The sequence below is a fragment of the Meleagris gallopavo genome, chromosome 15 (genome assembly GCF_000146605.3).
Source record: "Meleagris gallopavo isolate NT-WF06-2002-E0010 breed Aviagen turkey brand Nicholas breeding stock chromosome 15, Turkey_5.1, whole genome shotgun sequence".
Classification (NCBI taxonomy): domain Eukaryota; kingdom Metazoa; phylum Chordata; class Aves; order Galliformes; family Phasianidae; genus Meleagris; species Meleagris gallopavo.
The window spans coordinates 3,911,292-3,932,200 of record NC_015025.2 but is presented as its reverse complement, the minus strand read 5'-3'; the positions used below and the strand labels follow the sequence as shown (position 1 = coordinate 3,932,200).

At 41.9% G+C, this 20,909-nt stretch overlaps 1 protein-coding gene across 1 annotated transcript in view; it reads right to left on the bottom strand.

Annotated features, from left to right (window-relative positions):
* SLIT3 (slit guidance ligand 3) overlaps window positions 1-20,909 on the bottom strand; it is a 484,962-nt gene that overhangs the window by 20,291 nt on the left and 443,762 nt on the right. The window contains exons 31-33 of the mRNA XM_031555673.1: window positions 11,272-11,365; window positions 6,565-6,702; window positions 130-370 (exon numbers count right to left, since the gene is read on the bottom strand). Of these exons, the coding sequence (XP_031411533.1) occupies window positions 130-370; window positions 6,565-6,702; window positions 11,272-11,365 (473 nt within the window). The remainder of the gene's footprint in view (window positions 1-129; window positions 371-6,564; window positions 6,703-11,271; window positions 11,366-20,909) is intronic.

Here is a 20,909-nt window from a genome sequence, read left to right as displayed (position 1 = left end):
CAAGTCCTGCTGCATTCGAATGGGAAATCTTGAGTCAGGAGAGAATAGAGCAGCCTTCAGCTGTCGCGCTTTGTGGATGTAGACATGCTATTTCTCAAAAACCAGCAACAGATACTCTGCATGACATACCTGGAGGGAAATGTTTGCCTGGGGGCGAATTTTGGCTGATGGCAACTCCACATAGGAATCCTTTCCAACAAAGTTCACCGTGATGAGCTTCTCACACTTCTGCCCAGCAAAGCCAGCAAGACAGCGGCAGACAGGCTCCTGGTGCGCAACGATGCACTGGGCCCCGTTCTGGCACTCGTAGTTATCACATGGGCTTGTCTGGAGCAGAACCATCGGTGGAGGAGTTTCACAGAAAAGTCCACTGTAGAAAGTTAAGTGAAGAAAAAGCAGCCTCATTTATCCCATATTTTTGTATGGAAGAAAGCGTTTTCAGATGCTGACATTACAATACTGCTGTGGTATAATGACTCCAAGATTCAGCTACCATGTGCCAGCTTTACTGTGTGAGAGCTGTACAGCATCACGCTGTACAGAAACCCCCATGCTGGGTTTGTATGAGCCAATTCAAATACTGAAAACAATTCGTTCTGCACTTTGCACTGGTTATCTAGCTCTGCAAGGTACAGCAGTCTGTCTCAAATAGCTTCCATACCTCACTGTGCTGTGCAGATGTTCCCACACAAACACAGCCATTTAAACCCAAACCTGAGCTCGGCCCACCTGCTCTCCCTGCTATACAAAATGTGCAGCACTCCTCAGCCAAAAATCCCTGTCTTAGGCTTTGTGACTTGAATCTATTGCTGGTGTTGTAAGTGGCACACTAAGGGAAATCCTCTATTTGTAGCGTCTCGTACAGCCTCCTCACTTGCTTTACTGCATACCAGAGAGCACAAAATCAACAGATGGGCAATGGCTAAAAATTCTCAGAGTCACCAATACTGTGCTGTTCTCTGGGCAGTTTCCCTGCAATGGTTGTTTCTGACAGCAGTGGGATTATTAACTTTATTTTAGCTGAGTTTGTGGTTGGCTACATCGCAGACCAGAAAAATGAAAAGGAAAGGACCTCCCAGAGTCGGAGGCAGGAAAGCCAAGTGCCCAGTCTGAGAACTTGTGAACACAAGATGAATTCAGACCTGGAGGAAAGTGCTATGGTTTGGTCTTAATGATACAAGAGGCTATACCATTACGATACAAGCCAAACCCACATATAGTAGCTTCTGAGCTCCAGGCTCCCAGGAGCAGCACTGGCTCAGTCCCCAGGCTGCACACTTCACAGGTTATTTGCTTTCTACAATAGACTGGAATGACTCAACTGCAGTTAAATATTGACATCAGCCTAGGAGGAGTGGGGAAAAGGGAAAAAATGTAAAAAGCTGCAGTCATCTTTCACAGTGATATCATGCGTCACACTGAACTGCAAAAAGTAATGGGGAAACTCTGTTCCCTAGTACAGCCATTGGGCTGCCACAGCCTGCAGGCCCTGCCAGGCTGGCAGCACACACACCCTGCACTTGTGGGGCACCCCGACATTTCTCCTTACAAGGCGCCTTCCAAACCCAACAAATCCATTTTGTATTGTTGAGAGAACATAAAATCTTCGCATTGAATTCTGTGACTGCTTGAAAATGTGCAGACAACAAAATGATGAAAAATCACTGCCTGGGGAGCAGGGAGAGCGAGTCAGGCGGTGCTGGGGAGCAGCACGGGGTGGCTGCGGGCTCCGGCTCTCCACGCTCCTTAGCACTGGGACAGGCAGCTTTCCAGGAGAGGATTGTGGCAGACACATTCCTGCAGTGAATAACCCCTCAGCTCAGTCTTGGAGCACTGAAATCCCACTTGTCCCACTAGGAATTTCCTGCCATTCAAGGGAGCACTTTGTGGAATAATAGCACTCTTAGAAAAACAAAGCAGAAGGTGCCAAAAACCTCACTTCTCTCCAGTAAAGCAGGTGAGACATGGAAGCTTGGTGAATTTCTAGGCAATCTTAGAACAGAAACCTAAAACATAATGCCGCAGTACATAGTACCAATACTAGATGTGCAAGAACAGCAAATAAAACAGCAATCTTGCTCAGCCATAGGGACCTGCTGCTTCTGATACAGAAAGAATTGGTTTTCCTTTTCATATCTTCTGATGTAAGTTTTGCAGAGTACCATGGCCCTATGCAAAGAACTGTTGGCATGGCATCCAACCCTCTCCTGGCCCCTATTCTCACAACCCATGCTGCCCTCTGGTCTGCCTCTGAGCAACTTTCTTTGTATCGTACACAAGAAAGAGAAATGCACAATGAAATATAGATGGAATAAACTCTGAACTGCACCAAAACCAGTGCAGTTGCTCTGCCTCCCCCCTGCCGGGGTGACGCTTGGAGCTGTGAGTGGGCTCAGTCACAAACTGCTAATGCTTTCAGCAAAGAACTGGGGGGAAAAAACAAGTACAACACCAAACCACAGTCAGCAGTAAATATCCTCTATCAGGAAAGCATATTCTTGCATAGAGACAAGCCAATCTATTAATCTAGACAACTTATCTCAGAAGGGTAATTTGGCAGGCAAGACTGTTGGCAATCAATAAACCCCATTCTTTTTGCTCCAAGGAGTATTTGGAGAGGTATAGGGGTCAGTACAGAGTTCAGCATGCTGTAGGGAGCAGTGGAAATGGGAACAGGAAAGGCAGTATGGTTTGGGAGAATAACTGCATATGAGAAATGGTTCTCTTTGCTTCATCTGATATGATTCTCAAAGCAAATTTGTTCTTGGGAACATCACTTTCTGAACTACGAACTAGCCACAGACTAAGAGACATTCCCTTCCTGATGGTGTGCTGCTGCAGCTTGGCAGAGCCCCACAGGCCTCCTGCTCCTGGAGGGCAGCACTGTGCTGCAGGGTGTGGCACGACCCACCAAGATGTGGCTTGGATCCCCCTTTCCAAGAAAATAAGGGAACGTGAAAAAACAGCAACAACCTCAGGAGAAGACAGATAGGCAGAAAGCAATTCCTGCCAATTTAAGCTACTTACAACAGTGGTTGCCTACCAGCCTGGCAGCCAGACCCAGCGAGAGCTGATGATCATTGTGCTTAGAGCATCAGCGCTCCATCCACATTGCCAGCCAGGCACGCAGGTGGGCTGAGTGGAGCACTTCCCTGCCTGAAGCCTGGTTTCATTAAGTGCGTGATCTCCCTCCCCAGCACAGAGCTTTGCAATGAGATGGCCAACATGTCAGAGGTCTGACAATGGGAACAAACAAGGGCTGACCCCACAGATGACTGCCACCACTGACCTGATGTCAAGTGTAATTTGTTCTACAGACGACTAGCTGAAAGGAGCCCTGCTAAGCCAGCCCATTAGGTTTGCTCTGCCTAACACCAATCACTTTGTTTTGTCTGTGAGAGACAACTAGAAAGCAGAAGGAAAGATAGTGTTTATAACTCTGATTTCATGGAAGTTAAAAATAATAATAATGAAAAATACATGCAGCCCACAACAGCCCCCGCTAACAGAAAGCAAATGTTGCAAGAAGCCAGCGTGTCTGTGCTCGGTGCTGCTCTGAAAGATTTCCCAGACTTCCCATACAGCTCTTCTGCAGCCTTTCCTTGCCCTGAAACCCTTTCAGCGGGTGGCTCCACAAGTGTGGCTGTCCTGCTGCTGGGATCCAGACATTACATTTGCAACAAGTGAACAAGTGTCTGTCAAGGCCTTTTCTATTTTAAATATTAAAAATAGTTTTATAAATCATTAATATGACTTATTTCTGTAGCAGAGGAATGTGGAGCACAGTTTTGCTGGCATAGCTTGGCCAGCTCCCCCCTGCCCAGTACCATCTCTTTTATTTAAATAATCACAGTTGAGTTTCTTGCAGCAAACTGTCCCAGTGGGGAACTCAGGAGCATTTACACAATGGAGGAACAGTTCTCTATATCAAGCTCAGCAGCATTAACGTGTGATTCCCTACCACTGCAACATTTATCAGGACAGCACTACTGCAAGGCCGATTGCTAGAGGGAAGCTTTGATAAGTCAGCTTTTAACCAATGGGTTCACAAATTCTTGAACATGTTTTCATCTGTGGGAGGTAAACAAATTGTACAGGAAACAGAAAACTTTGCAGGAAGAAAATGTATTATATAATTGCAAAAGGTTGCTGAGTGATAAGGTATGGGGCATAGCTACAAATGAACAGTGAATAGCAAATGCCAAAATGGAAAAGCAGGTGTGTGCATGTTGGTGCTCCTGCTTTTGGGGCTGTAATTGGAGGTGTGTAACTGTGCATATGAGGCGCTCCACTGCTAAGGATTACCAGAGAGTGCCATTTGTTCAGCTGTATGAGGATGTTAAGTTTTTAACAATCTGCAAGTGGCTTTGATGTACAGCATAGCAACAACCATAAAATCGCTGGAGGTCTATGCATTTACGACAATAGCATAAGCTCCAGATAACTGGGAGGAGGTCACTCTGTAAGCTCACTGCTGGGAAATGACTCTTGAAGTTTAGCCAACCAACTTTATTCATCATAACCACAGGTCTCCTAGTTCCCTTCTGCAGACCATCTTCCTGTGTTCTCTCCTCACCAACACTTGTGGTGTTGCAGTTATCTCCTTGCTGCACAGCACAGCACCTCAGGCACATTGTGAACAGCCAAGTCTATAACCCTACACCATCCAAAGTCTGAACTCTGTCAATCACCAGCTTTGCAATTGCAATCTTGAAAGGAAAAAAACATCAGAAACCCTTTCAGAGCAGCAGGCCTTCAAAGCACAAAAGGCCAGAGTCATGGGAAGAATAATGAGCAGATCATATTTTGCTAGCAGAATTTTAAACATGAAATCAAACAAGAACAGGAACTGTTCTGCATGGGAACTCTAGGGGCTCCAGCTCGTTCTCTGCCTTGACAGACAGATTCTGTTATTGCCCACTGTGACGCTTTCTTCATAAAACACCCTCAACTCCCCTGTGTCTTGCACATGAAATTTAGAGAGATGCCATGGAGGAGTGTCACAAAAGGAAAGCAAACACGACACCACCAGAGTCATTCCTGGCTCTGCAGTTGCAAGGCAGTGGGGTTACCTTTCTCACACAAGTCTACCCTGGGCTAAGAAGCACTGTCTAAGCTAGTAGAAGAGTTTAGAAGCTTTGTGGAGAAAGATGTTGCTGCTTGTTGAAGTACTTCAGTGGAATGAAAGCTCCTTATGTGAGAGAGTTGGGTTGCTCCAGATTCTGTCCCTGAAGTCCCTGCTGTGACAACAGCCAACCCAAGCTGCCAGAAGAGCCACCCGGGATGCAGGAATGACCCAGACCAGACTCCCACCTATCCCTACTGTTCAGCTAATTTGTGTCCTGACTTAACACACCTCTATCAAACACTGTGATAGTGTCTTACCCCCCAAAAATCCAAACACCTCTTGTTGATCACTGCCTAGAATTGACATGCCAGGGCACCTGCAGCAGAGGTCTCCAGTAACTGCTATCTGATGACAGGAATGAGCTACCTTTGACTCCTGATACAGTTTAGCAATCACATTTCTCAGCTCTCTTAACAATTAGATAACACTGAACATTTGCAATTCCACTTGTTATTCCTTTTGTTATCCTAGCCAGTCACCAACTTGCAAGATCCCCAAGGCCATCAAAGCAGATGAAACGTACTGAAAAGATATGAACTTGAAATTAAGAGGATTTCTGGTATCCTATATATAATATTCTGATTCTATGTAACGATGGGCTGACAGCATGTTATATATCAGTACCTATTCAGAAAAGTCTGTCTACTTTGCAATAAAAATGTTTGTTAATAAAGGAAAAAACATCCAGAGAGGATGAAAGCAAGAAGAATGAGGACAGTTGCAGATACAAGGCAGAATAAAGGATTTATAAGTGTTCACGTAATTTCGACTTTGTCAAGACTGATCTTTGCAGGTATTCCTCTTTGTCTCATGTGTGTATTTCAAACACAGGAAAAGTTTAGCTGGAAGGAAACCAGTATCCAGCCTCAGGCAACGTGATTAGTGAATCCATTTGGAGCAGCACACTTATCTTTGACAGACAGTGAGATTTCCAGGAGTCAGATTTATTGGCAGCTGTCAGAGACTGGAAATTTACAGCCCAAATCGTACTGAGCCTGTCCTCCAGCAGGCACAGAGATACTGGCACAACATCTTCAGAATCTTATTTTCTCCCAGCCTGGTCTGAGGGTTCATATATATAATTTTATTATCCTTTGCTCTCTCTCACATGTGCAAAACTTATCTCCATATCATTTATGTGATTGCATTACCTACTGCTTTACCAGGAAAGGCTGGGACAGGCAGGCAGGCAAATTGACACAGCACTGCACAAAAGGCAAACTGCTGTTTGTGAAGCAAATGCTGCCTATTCAGTTAACTCTTTAAGATCTATTTCAGCTACAAGACAGGAAGCACCGGGCTATCTATTCACACAGGAATGACACATCAATACCAAATGTAGAGGCTGATTAGCTCTGAGGATGAAGGCAATTAAAGAAAGCGCCTCAAAACCATGTACAGAAGACAGCGTGGAGGAGGAGGTGCCTCTCACGTACCTGAAGCCCTGAGGACAGACGCAGGTGTAGCCATTGACTGCATCTACGCAGACAGCTCCATGGCGACACTTATGGCCCACACAGTCATCATCATCTATTTCACAGTGTTTGCCACTGTAACCAGGCAAGCATTCGCATCTGCAATACAAGAAGATTGCTGTTAATAGCTTGTTTCAACATTCACAACAGCAGCACACACAGGCAACAGAGCACCAATCTGATTTGAGACAGAAAGGTGTTAGCTATTATTCCTGGAAGCATCAAGCACAACTCCTGCCATCAGAAACGCTCAGGTGCCTCCCATCTGTCTGCATCTGAGGTTCTGCAATCTGCTTATGTTCCAGCCAAGCAAAGAAATACCATACTACTGTTTTTTTCTCAGCCAAGTCTGGGGAGAAGGGTGATGGGATAGTGGTCTCCCTATGGTGTTAAAGATGGCAACAATTCCCCTAACCTTACAGACTCTATATTCTGCAAGGGCAGTTGCTCTGATGTCTCCGACGATGTGAGTGCAAAACAATTTTGCCTGTTTCCACACTGCTGTTTGAGATTGGCTCTGTGCAACTACATAGAGTGTAGTAAGCTTCCACTTCCCAAATGGAAGCAATCTGCAAGCAAACCATAAAGCTCAGTAAATGCAAAGAAAAAGACCATCAGTTCTGAGCTCTCCACCTGTCTGTCATCCATCTGCATGGATGTAAACGTTGCTTCAGCTGGTGAAAGTTACCTCTGAAGTGTCCTCTTTACAATGGGGACACTCAGACCAGGCACACACCTGCCCCTTGTGGGGCAATGCCATTCTCAAAAGCATTACCTTTTAGATCAGGTTTGTTATATGAAGGTCATGTCACTATTTTTGTTATAAGCCTCACAGATATTTACAACCTGACAATAAGAAATGCATCTCAAAGTCTCTGAGTTGCAACAGACTTTTTGGGATAGCTGAACAGCCTCTTTTTGAGTCTGTGGTGCAGACAATGTTTAGTCATGAACACGTTTTAGTTCACAAAGCACATTTCACTACCCCCAGCTGGATTCTGCTGCACATCTGGAAAACAAAAGGCATATCACTTAAACCAAAACAAGGGAAGAGCTGCACTTCAGCAATAAAAAAAAGAGGTCTGTGCTCTTGCCAGAGCCCCTTGTTTAGATCTGTGAGTTTGTCACTGTGAGCTGGAAGAGCTCACATAAATCATAAAGTCAAGGGAGGTGGCATCAGCAGAGATACACTGTGCCACTGATCTGTTCTGCTGCCCTTCTGCTCCTCCTGCCTGCTGGCAGCCTGGTAGCGTGGCTACAGGTGGAAGCTCCTTGTGGGAAACCTCTTCAGAGGAACTGGGCACCTGTGAGCTGTCAAGGAAAAAGATACTTCCCCTTTCCAGGCAACAGTAATTGTGTGGAAGTTGGTTCTGAGTGGTGTGTTCTGGCTGCCAGCCACTCCCCAGCTCACCCAGGCAAGGCAGTGAGTTATCTCTGTGTGGGGCAATGACTGATGAACAGCTGCCACAGCTCCAGCACTGAGAAGAATGTGACCCCCAGACTCCATTTTGCTCACAATGACTGGCTAAAAAATGACAAAAGAAGGCAGAGCCTGTTAACCCGTGGGCTATAGAAAGGTAAAGCTATGTAGATGTACAGGCTTTCCTTTTCCATCCTTCCTCTGGGAAGGGCCCCCACCACGACCCTCTGCAGACACAGGATGGTTGATGTTCCAGCTCTGTTTGTCTGAATTGCCTTTTTGCACCTTGGTGGCTCAGAGAATACTGTGATTAACATAAAGGAGATGACAGTACAGAGGAAAAAGTAAAAAGTGTGATTTCTCCAAACTATAAGAAGTATGCAGCACTTTTTGGCAATTTCAGTCACACCTGCAAGCAAACAATGTCAATCAAAAGACTTTGGGTGGAAGGGGGTGAATTGGCAGCATTTAATCCTGTTGCTTTTTATTGATCCCTGCAGTCCTAATATAAAGTGATGTAATAATGAACGATGTGCAATGCCTTATTCAGGGCTGCCATGCATCAATTTTATGATGTGTATTGGCTATCTCAGTAATGACAGAACCACCACTTTTCTCTGCAGGGCTGCATTAAATCAGCATTTTAAGTTGTCAGGTAATAATTCCAAGCTTTAGAAAAATAAAGTATATTTATACCATGCTCCAACATCTCTATAGTGAATGGAAAAACATGCTCCTTTCTTGAAGTTATTTTTTTGAAGTCTTTTTATTGTGTTAAATGTTTTGTGTTTTTTTTCTTTTTTTTTTTCATCTGGCATACAGAAAGCTCCTCCTCCTCTCTGGTAACAGCACAGTAAATATGTGAAGGTTTGAAGTGAGGAAATCCACCTACAATCTTAGCTTAAAAAGCAAAGAGTTTTGTGCAGCTGAACACACTGGAATAGACCAGTTTGCTTCCAAACCTGGCTTTTCCTTTAGAAACATGACATCTCTTTTGGGTCCGTCATCTCTGAGCCCTTAGGGTGCTACATCTGTACTGAAGCTACCAAAAATGCATGCATAGCATCTGGCAGTGAGAAGCAGCCATGGAGCACCTCACCCAGCATCCTTCTAGGAACTCAAAGTCTTGTCCTCAGAGAACGATGACAACGCGGTGCCACCCCTCTCCCACACAGCACTAGCAAGTGTCTGTGCATCAGTAAAAGTATGATGCAGTAAAGATGAAGGCAAATAAGTGTTCATGCTGAAGTCCTGCTAAGAGGGCAACCTACATGATTAGCCCATTTATCTCATTTCTTTCTCAGTGACCATCCGACATCAGAACAACTGAAAACCTGTTTTCTGCTACAGCCTTGCAGTGATGGCAACATTCCCAGTATCCGAGAGCCTAAAAACACGTCTTGTGGTGTTCAAAATGTTGGCCTATCCAGGGGGATTTGCATCTGCATGCTCTCAATGTCTACTGTATTAAAGTGATGACTCATAGCTTCTATTGCAAGGCCACAATGGAATTTTCCTTCCCATATGAATATATAACTTGGCTTCCTATTTTTTCTCTCTTTATCATCTTTCCCTCCCTCTGTAGACTTGCAGGCTGACTAGAGCTGAACAGAGGACAGACAGGCAGCCTGGAGTCTCCGCTGCTGTGACATCCTTCACTGGTGTGTGCCACTGCATGCCCAGGGCACAGACTGCCCACTGGATGCTCAGGGACAAGCTGAACCCACCATTAACCTTCCTGCCCTGTCAGCAGAGCACAGGACTGACGCATGAGCCTGACTCATACTGCATGCACTTTCACGCTGCCCCATTACACACTAAATATATTGCACATCATGGGTCAGGGGATCAAACTGCTCAAGGAATCAGTGACAGCACAGGAACAGAGCTTGTTGTTTTGAATGAGACCCAACAGCAGCCACACATTGCCGCAACAGCTGCTGAGTGTTCTCAGCTATTTCTGAATGGTTTGGTGCAACTAAGGCATGCAAAAAAAAAGCAACACTGGGATAAATCTGCTTGCAAGGCTGGAAAGGCTCCCTTGCTTTTCAAGTCTGGCTTGTGAGAAAGCAAAATGGGACCAAACAAGCAAAGAAATTTTGTTTAGCATTCCCTGAACAGTAGGAAGAATAACTCAACAACAGTGGGAAGAAAAACACAACAAACAGTAGTAGAAAATATTTATGGGCATGATTATTTAGGCTTCTCCCAAAAGTTAAGAGCCCTGCTGTGAAGGACACTTCTTTAGCGAGCAAGCAAGCAAAAGTATCTTATTTCCTCAAAGCATTTGAGTGGCAAGCACAAAAATACTTCCAATAAGGGTAAACCATTCAGGATCACAATTATTTCCATCCTTACATATATCCAATGATAGAAGGAAATCTGAGTTAAAAGCCTTTACCCTTAACACGCTTTAGCTACTCTGCATTAGCTAGGTAGGGAAGAAAAAATGCTACAGACTATCTGTGTATCAGCACACATCAACTCTTCCAGTCTCTGTGTATCATTTCAGGAACTGTCCTAATCATTTGACAGTTCCATCTTCCCTGAGAGTTGGAACCATTTCTATCTGGATACTTTTCATCTGAAAGCAAGGCTTGAGCTGTACAGACTGACTGTCTAGCACAGATTCAGCTTCCTTTCAGACAGTCAGCACCACTGAATTTTTTTTTCACTTTCTTTTACCTATTCTGAAATGCTCTGTTTGTCTTAGTGTCCATTATTCTGACAGCCCAGCTTCGTAGGGCTTAGTCTGACCAAAGCTGCAGGTTACCAGGAAGCCCAAAGAGCACTACTGCCCCTCCCCAGACATATAGGGTGTGCTAGGTGAAGGCATCCCTCACCAAAACTCCAGCCTTCCCTCCCGGAGGGAAATGGAGAGTCTCTGGGACAGCACTTTGACTGTGAAAACAGCCTTAGAGGAAAGTGCAGAACACAGCTCACAGCTGCACTAAGGCCTCTTGAATTTGTTCTCCTTTCTCACTGTTTTAATTCAAAAATCTTTCCTCCACAAGCTTTCATACAGAGACAGACAACTGAAAAGTCTAGCTATTTGCTACATTGTTCTGAAATTCTCTCTTCAGAGAAATGATGAATGGTGCTACCATGTACCTCCCGAAACAGCTCAAACCACAAATCGCCAGGTGTTTCACCATCATTTAAAACAGTGAAGCAGTCAGTATCATTCCCAATACTCAAAGCCAACAGATCTACCCAGTGTGTGCTGACCAAAGTGTACACATGCTCACCTGGATCCTTTGTCAAGTGGAACACATTTGGACTCATGCTGGCATGGATTTAGCTCAGGAATGCAGTGGTTAATTACCTCATCGCACAGTTCACCTACGGCAAAAGAAAAGCAATAAAGCTGTAACACAATTTGGACAATCCTGAAGAGCTTCAATCACGATGTTCAGTGATGGCAGATCTCCCTAAATGGAGACAGCTCAGTAGTTCAGCAGGGAGTGACAACACTGCATGTGAGATCCTATGAGACTTCATTAAACTGGGTTCTTTTGACCTACAATGACTGTACTGATTATATCATACAAATCTGAAAGATTGGTATAAAAAGCACTGACATGAAAACCCCACTTGGAGACAGGCTAATGACTGAATGGTCAGTTCTTGACCTCTTGCATCAAAGGAAGAAAGTGACACAAGAACGAAGTTACTCATTAGACTGTGACATTTTCACACCAAAGCATACAAGCCACAGTCACTACGCTGCCAAAGAGGCCGATGAGGCATCATTCTAGAAAAGAAAGATAACTCACAAACCCTCCCCCAAACCTCTGTGACTCTCAATAATAGGAACCAGCTTTACGACTGCACATAATTATAAAACATTCACTATTTATAAGAAAAGCACTAGCTCTATTGTGCTCACAGGAGATGATGTCTTTTTAGAAAAAAAAAACCAACACATGTAAGCTCAGCTCAGCTGTTTCTAGGTATTGTGTGTTACATGCCAGGCACCTCTCTGGATTTGTTTAAATTTTAATAATTAATAGAATGCTCAAAAATAGATAGTTTATTTAAACACCCCCTTCTCTCAGTCCTAAATCATTAGGTCACACTTCAGTATCCCAGGATTTGAGATCCAGCCAAAGACTACAGAAATGTTTGGCTTCCCAAGAAACCAACAGAAACATGCCCCTCATCTCCCAAAGCCTTTTAGGAGAAGCAAAGGTCAGGTACTCTCAACACGGAAACCCTTAAAACTACAGTCCCAAAGTCCCCCATGCAGCTATATCAGAAGACCACATCTGCAGGGTTTCAAGGTTATGCATATTTTGCGTGCCTATACATGATACATGTCATTGTATGGGTAACGGGTCATGTGGATAGTGTGGGAAAAAAGGTACCATGAGTGGCATTGGTGAGCTGGCAACGTTTCAGCAGTACTGTCATGAAGCTGCAGGTCTATTTGTCTTAGAATAATCTCCATTTTCAATAATAGTTGCATTTCTAAATGTAGTGGCTGTAGAGAAATACATGAAAATACAACCCAAGGGAACCACATATATAAAAATTAGATGGAAAATGCAAATCAGAACCACCTTTTATCAGTCTTGTGATCTGGCAGGGATAACTGGGAGTATAATTTTGAGAAGGACTCTGGTGGTGGCAGATATGAGTTAAGCTGTTAACATCCTCAGCTCCCCCCTTTCAAGCTATTTCTCCCACATATCCAGCCTCTGTACACTACAACACTACAACGTTGGTACACAAGACTTCATTTGGCTCTTCATATGAGAATGGAAGAAGAATGAAATTTAATTTAAAACAAGGAACATATATCTGCTTTTGAGAGTTGTCAAGCAAAAATGAACAAAGGGAGCAGGAATGCAGGCCCTGAAGGCAGAAGGGGTGACTACCAATGTAACCACTGCATTCATGTGCCATATGTACCCCCATGACTTTTACTGTGTTGGGCTGGGCAACACTGGAGAAGCATAACATGGCAATCCTCAGTAGGCAGAGTTTGTTATTTGTGCAAACTTTCCATTCCATTTGGAGCCCCGGAATCCCAAGAAACCACTGCTTATTAAATGCTATCAAGTCTTTTAACAGTTGTGGACAAAACTTGAGCAAATGTCATCAATGCATTCAGCTCAGGGAAGGGACGTGCCAATAAGATCGAATACTGTGAGTCCATGGGAACCAGGGAAACAGTTCATTCCCTGGACTTGAGGTTTGCCACTGTACTTTGTTACTCCTCAAAAGCAACTAGGGATGTTCAGTTCTTACCGATAGGAACGTTGCCTCCATTGAGGACAGTCATTAACACATTTTTGAGGCAGAAGGACTGGAGATAGGCCTGTTTACTTAGCAATCCCAAAACTCACAGCCCACAAGCTCTCCCAGATATTAAGAGCCAAAGAGGCAGACTGCCTCTGCCTTTGGGCAGACATGAACATGAGCTGGTCAGAACTTGCTGCAATGTCTGGAGAATTGCCAGTTTGTCTTCTTGGTATATCTCACGTCCCTTAGCAGTGCACTGCAAATCTTATGCGAAAATAAACATGAATGAAGTGTAACTGGCTGGTGACATTAAAAGAATGCAATGATCTAAAGCAGCAAATATTTTCTGAAGACCATTTATTAACTGAATACAGTGTGGACAGATGCCTTCAACCATCTTTTTGCTGAAAATCTTCAGTACAGACTTTTCACATTTCTATTTCTCTTTTTGCTTTGAAGAAGAGGAAATGGGCTTTTTTTTTTAAAAAAAGAACTGTTTCATAAACTCTCGAAGGAAATAATAATTCTTCTTAAAGTATTCTTCTCAACAATCTTGACAAGTGCTTAGAGATCCAGTAAAAATCTCCCCAAATGTCAAATATTATGACTCACTGTGTCATTCTGAAGGCTCCACTATCACAATTTAGGAGAATTCCAGGCTTGGTACCAAACACCGCATCCAAAAAATTTATCAGCAAAACTTGGAAAGTTTAAGGACTCTTCCTGTTATTTTTCCCATCTATCACTCATTAAGGAGCTCACTTGGGAATGCCTTGCAAGGAGAGCAGCATCATCTCAGGAAGAGAATTCTAGATACATTATTTCAGACTCCAACAAAGTTCACTAGATGTTGCAAAAAACATGCCAAGGAAATAAAGCACTTTCTGAAAGCAAAATCCAAGGCACCAGCTACACAAAAACATTCTTCTATTTCGTTTGCTCAGAAAATAACTGGGCCAAAAAATCTGCCATCAGACCTGAGAGTGCGATATTCACTGGCCACTTCAATGCCAGCATCAGAGGAAAAATCTGATCCACTCCCTTTGTTGGTGTCATACAGGACTGTTCCTCTGTGAAAAAATTAAAGATCTAGTCCAAGTTTCTCACTGCATAGCTATGTGAATCTGAAAGTGAACTGGACAATAATCACGGGCAAAATTCTAGCAGCATTAATTCTATTTGTGGAAGATATTTGACAATGCTAAAACATCAGAAACTTCAGTATAATCCTTTCCTAAATGTGGTAAATCTTTCCATCTTCTTCTGTTCTCTGTCTCCTCAAAGCAGACCTCCAATCTGAACGGATGAAGAAAGTAGTGTGATCTGCCACAAACATGCAACTTTCAGATTAGAACCAAATAGTACTGACAGGAGGAGCACTGACAGGTGGATCTCCTACTGCTGTCACTCTGGGCTTTAAAAAAAATGAAAAAAAAATGACCCCCTCGTATAACAGAAAAGGTACTTTGCCCCTTTGAAACTACTTCTCATGTATCCTTCACCAGCACTGCTCACTGCTTTTTAAAAAGCCACAACAAAACATTTATTATCTCATGCAGCATTTCCCTGCTCTTATTTTTTCAGCAAAATCCAGAATTTCATGGGGCTTTCCATATTCACTTTTCACAGGGCTTACTGCTTATGAAGAACTGCCAAGAAACACGCTTAGGCTTTTCTGCAGCCTTCCACATGTCTCAGAACGAAGCCAAGGCAACAATAGAGCAATAAAGAAGACTTTAACACACAGTTTAATAATCATCTTTCTTTTTTTTTTTTCCTATTCTGAGATGTCAAGAGAGTTATTCATTTCATGCCACATCAGACTTTTAAAACTAGGATCCAAGTTACACTATTCTCCTTAATGACTAAAAGAGAGATTTGGATGGAAGTAGTATTTAAGTAAAACTACAGTTCTGAAAAGAGCATCTAATCCACCAATTTGCAACTGATGAGCTCTATGATCTTCTTTTGTTTCCCACATCAGCTGGATTATCCTTTGTTCTGTCATTCTTGATACTCAAGAAATCAATCAAGCAACTTAGAAAATACTCTCACTGTCATTTGAGAAAACCTTATGGTGGGCCAAGAGGAGTAAAAGCAAAAATATTGTCGAGAATTTCACAATATTTCTCAAGAAAAGGAAAGAACTTGCAGTGATGAAATGATGGAGAAAACCTGGCCTTTATCCGCAAAGCAAACTTTTCCAGCTTGTGCAGTGAGATGATATGTATTTGAGTGGTTAAATAGTATGTTGCAATTTTCTGAACTTTGCCAGGTGAATTGAAATAGAACTCTTCCCTTTACTGGTAATAAAAAACATTGAACTGTTATTCTCATAAGAGATTACTCATTTGATATCTAATAACTTATATCGGAAGAAATGTTTTCTTGCATTTTTCTATTCCCTTTCTCTCTTTTTAGTTATTAAAAAGAAGTCAGTGCCAAGTGGAAATTTCAAGAGAACAGAGAACCTAAAAATGGTTGGGTGGACCAGACACAGGATGTCCCTCCAATAAACTAGTAGAGACACTGCCAAGAAAATAACTAAGTCAGGAATGTTGTTGATATTTGATGAAAAAGATTTGAGGCTCATCTTAGAAAATAAAAATCGGATTTTTTACTTCCAAACTGTTTAAACTTGCAATGAGGAAAAGAGAAATGCTGTCAAAATCCAGCAGTAGCAAATGCACTCCGCTGCCATGTTAAACACCAATACTGTGTTAAACACAAAATAAATTACCTGAAATCCACTATAACAGAATTCTCCGTATGGATAATGAATGCAGCTTGCTCTGGCTTGATGAACGCTGCCCAAAATACTTAGCTGGCAAAAAACTAACAGCGTATTTATGCTTTTTATTCTGTACTAATGCTTTGAAAACTCATTTCTGAGTGTTCACATATGAAGTTTTGGCCTATTAAGCAGTAGCTACAAGTTAGCCTCAACATTCAATGTCCCAAGAAATTGGCTTGTTGATCAGAACTGAGGAGCAATTGCCTCTCAAGATAAAACAAGGCGATAACTGATTAAATAGCAAGGCCTGGCTAGAGAACTAACAATACTTTCTCCAGTTAATCATGTCCTCCTCTAACTAATCAGTGTTAAGTTACAGAGATGCTGAAGTCACACTTTTTTTCCTGAAAGTTCTAATCCAAACTCTAAAAGTCTTACAAGAAGATGAAGATGATGAAAGAAGATGATGAAGAATACGATCCTTCAGAATAGATTTTTAAATGCAGAGGTCTTTGAAAAATACTTTACATGCAGAAAGATTTCCTTATTTTCTACTGGCAATGCTAACATAGCCACCTTCTCAGCATCGGAGTGCTGAACGCCCCGGCTACCTGCCAGCTGCAGTAACTGCACAGTATGCAGCAGCTGCAGGAAAGCAGGTCAGTTGTAGGCTCATGGTTAACTTCTAATCCTCTTATGTATTTCTTCACAAACTGGATTTCATGAATCATGACTCCCATTTGTGGGTAATCACTGCATCAATCCATTAAGACAGCAGTAGCTAAGTATATGGATAACTGAATATACGGGAAGCTGAAATTACATTTTCTTAAGAGATATACAAAGGTCCTGATGAACAAAGAAATCCTCCAGTGTATCTACATCCTAAAACATGAAATATGACATTTTACAAAATGGAATCTGACCAGCAGAAATCCTGGAGCTGAGTGCTGCAGGAATTGTGGAGGCTGCAGCACTGCTCTGTACTCTTCAGTCACAGTACAAGGGAGTTCAGTCTGATAACAGTGACATGGTTCTCTTTTAAGAAGGCGACACTTGAAGTAGGTGTACGCTTTTGAACAAAGCTAGGAAACACAGAGTAGCTGAGGCTGAAAGGGACCTCTAGATTCATCTGGTCTAACCCCTTGCTCACATGGGGCCACCTATTCAGGACAATGTCAGATGGCTTTTGAATACCTCCAAGGAGGGAGAAATTCCAGATCTTCCAGGTCTTCTCCTTTATGGTTATACATGTGGGAAATGTAGGCGCTCTTTCATTTTTTTTGCACAGAAAAACACACTTTACAACTGCCAAGTAACTACAGCTGAGAAACTTCCATGTAAGGCAGAATTCCGAAAAAAATGCACCAAACTTTGACCATAATTTTGTTTGTCTCAAGGAAATATGGCTGAAGTTCCAAAATTTTAAGAGACCAATTGTTAGATGCTTGTTCAAGTATTTATCAGACAGCCTAGGTCCCCGCAGAACCACAAGGCTGAACCATGCTATCTAAACACTTCCTGCTCCTATGTCCAACGCATACTTAAAAACACGCAAGGGGCAAAACCAACCTACAGCACAAGGTTTCACTTTAGCACAGTTCAGCTTCCACTGATGCCCATCTCAAGGATTGTTTCCAATCAACCTCACAATGCTAAGCTAAGGGGAACAAGCTGGAGAGCTCCAGCAATGAGTGTCAGCCACAAGTCACCCACAGAACTTCTTTCTTTCAGAGTCATTTGGCTTCACTAAGTGCTCGGCTTTGGCTGTGCAACATGACCACAATCAGATACGCCAGAAAAAGAGACCATAATCACTAACAGCAAATAGTGTTCTGTCTAAAAGTAGCATAGCTGCAAAAATCTCAGATACCATCTACCACAGCACACCGCAAGGTCCCCTAAGGTAAAATACATCTTAGTCTTGTCTTCCAAACACATAAATCCAGAAATAGTTTTTAGCTTTGCTTTTGAGTTTTTTTTTTCCCTGTGATACAAACTACTTGCATTTTTTTCCCAGGGAAACAAACTATTTTAAAACTTGCTTTTTTCATCCTCTCCATGGGATGCTGTGGATTTCAGGAAAAAAAAACCCAACTCATTCTCAGTATAAAAAGCCACTGATTTTTTATTTTTTGTTAGGTTTCAGAACAAAGAGGTGAAGCCATTAGCTGAGGCTTTTTAGGATTCTTAGCAAAAATGGATATATTTACTGATTTATTTATTTTATGAAACCTACGTATTTCTGCCTCAGGCAGACAGGAAGAAGCAGAAGTCACAGCAATCACAAATAAGACAAAGTGAAGTAGCAAATAAAGCATAAACTAACTCAAATTACACAGTATATGTTTGGTATAGACAGTCCTTTATGTAGGTTGGAATACTTCTTCAAGTGAGAGCACGGACAATAGTGAGAGTGAAGAAAGGATCTCTTTTTGGAGGTATAAAACTATATATTTGATCTATAGCTACAAACAAATCAGTGAAGTCTCTCAAGATTGTCTGGGATGAAAAAGAAAAGAAAATGGGAATGGAAGGGGAAAAATGGTATCAATTTTGTCTACATTGCTAAAACAAAAAGCTAGGGAGATCGTGTTGATATTAGCTAGAGATAGGGCATGGTAAAGCTACAGATTCAGATAAAGATAAGGAAGTTAAGAGATCGAGAGAATGATGAAGATTTAAGAGAGCAGTAAGATGATGGAATTGGACAAATATTAGAAAAACTCAAAAAAGAAAAGATTGGGGTTACTAATTCATAGCTTCCTCTTCTAATGTTCCTATATATTTTCATTTTTGGAGAGGAAAGACTACAAAACTGTAAGTCCAACAAATGGTCAGACCAGGTTGTAAAACAGTTGATAAAGTGCTCAAGCTTTAGAGCTGGCTAGACTAGGGCTATGATTATCCTGGAGGAAATACATGTTTTTAATTTAGCTTCAGAAATAAAGTAAGAAGTTGGGCAAAGAAAACAACCTATCAAATGGCAGGCAAAGGCAGTTAGTACTCTGCTACGCAGTGTGAGTGTTGGTTCAGTTATATAAATGCACACAACAAACATGGAAAATGTTGAAGAACAGTGAGGGAAACTTGTAGTTCAAGTAAAGGTTTGATAAAGGAGAATCAAGTCTCCTTTTCTGCCATAGAATCTTTCTTTGCATGGCAATCAGCTATCTGCCTACTTTCCCCTCTCTATTTTGTTCTCTTTGACTTATGCTTTCCTATTTCATACAATCCATTTGTATTTGCATGTTGTATTAATGATTAGATGGAAAGAAACTAGGAAGAAGGTTACTGCACTTAAAGAAAAAAAAATTAAATAAAAGTGAAATGGGGCTGGAGTGTGGGAAATTCTTTCCTTCAGCAGTCACTTACCAAATCGGTTGTTTTTTTTATCTGCAACCTACTTTGTGTGGGGAAAAAATTGTCAAAGAATTTTAAAGGAAAACATTGCAAAAAACTATTAATTGAAGAAAGATTTCTGGCTTTCATTATTAAAACCAATGAAAGAAAAATGTATGCATCAGTATTTGGGATATTTTTCCTAAAAAGGCTATAACAAGTCAAACTTGAAAGACAGGAGATAAAGCACAAAAATACTAAGGTATGGAAAAAACCAAACCGTGGATACTGTCAATAGCCAACATCTCCAACACATGCATTTTTAATTTGTTTTTCACATAGGAACATGAGATTTACTATTAAGATTTACACATTAATCAAACAAATCAGGGGAGATTGCAAAACAGTTCTTAGAGAACAACAAACGTGCTCTTGGATCTTCTTCCTCCAGGTACTCACACCATTCTTTACATTACAAAATGCATTTATTCTTCCAGTATTTAGTGTAGTATGATTATTGTCTTCGAAGTATTATAGCACCCAAGACAAAAGAGTGATGAGGGATTAAGACGTTGCCTCTCTGTACAGTCAAGAAAAGAAGAATCTGAAATAGCTGAGCATCTATAGCAACCAGCCTGAAGGCTACTGAAAACATCACAACAGAAACACCTTGTCTGAACTCCAGTATAATTTAGACTATTCTTAACTTAATTTGTATTAAACTAATCTGGTTTCCATGTTGTACTTAGAATCAACATTTCTTGGATAAAACCGTATGGTCTGGATTTGTTCAGCCACCAAATCCAGCCACTCAACCTTTTACAGAAATTTCTGTTTTCAACATAGGCGTTTGTAAAGTATGAAAAATCTTGCTCTGCCTACTCTCTTAAGACAAATATGACTTTTCTTGAGAACTTGAAGACCTATTCTTAACCTCCCAATGGTTTTTAAGCATCATTTCTAATCCTCCTCCTCATCTCTCAGCTTGTCCCTAGTGAATGTTGGTCACAACAAAAAGAGATACCTGCCTGTGTTTTCCTGTCCTACTGGTTTCACCCTAGCTATGGGTATCACTGCCCCTGTTGGCAAAGCATGGCACTGTGAGTCCATTATACCATTATACCCCAAACTACTTTGCACAAAAGCTACTTTTGCCTTTGAAAGTATCCTCCATCTTTATTTGTTCACATACATACAGATAAAATCCATACACTTGGCAGCTCTGAAGCACATAAAGTATGGTTAGCAGAGTCAGCACCCGAGAGGGATGCAGAGAGCTGAACGCAGAGTTATGAGAGCAGCAATAAGTATTCCTGACTCCCCCAGTGAAACCACACTCAATCTTGAAATGTTAGCATTCACCATTCTCAGTATATTCAAACACAATATTAAAGTTGTCAGCACCTATTTATTTATTATGATTATTTTCATTTTAAAGATACTACCTTACTATCTTCAGGTCTTGTATCATTACACCACAGTTTATTTGAGGAGAATATTCACAGAGATGCCCCGGATCTCATAGGAGACTCCAGTCAAACTCTATGCTTATGGATCCTTCTC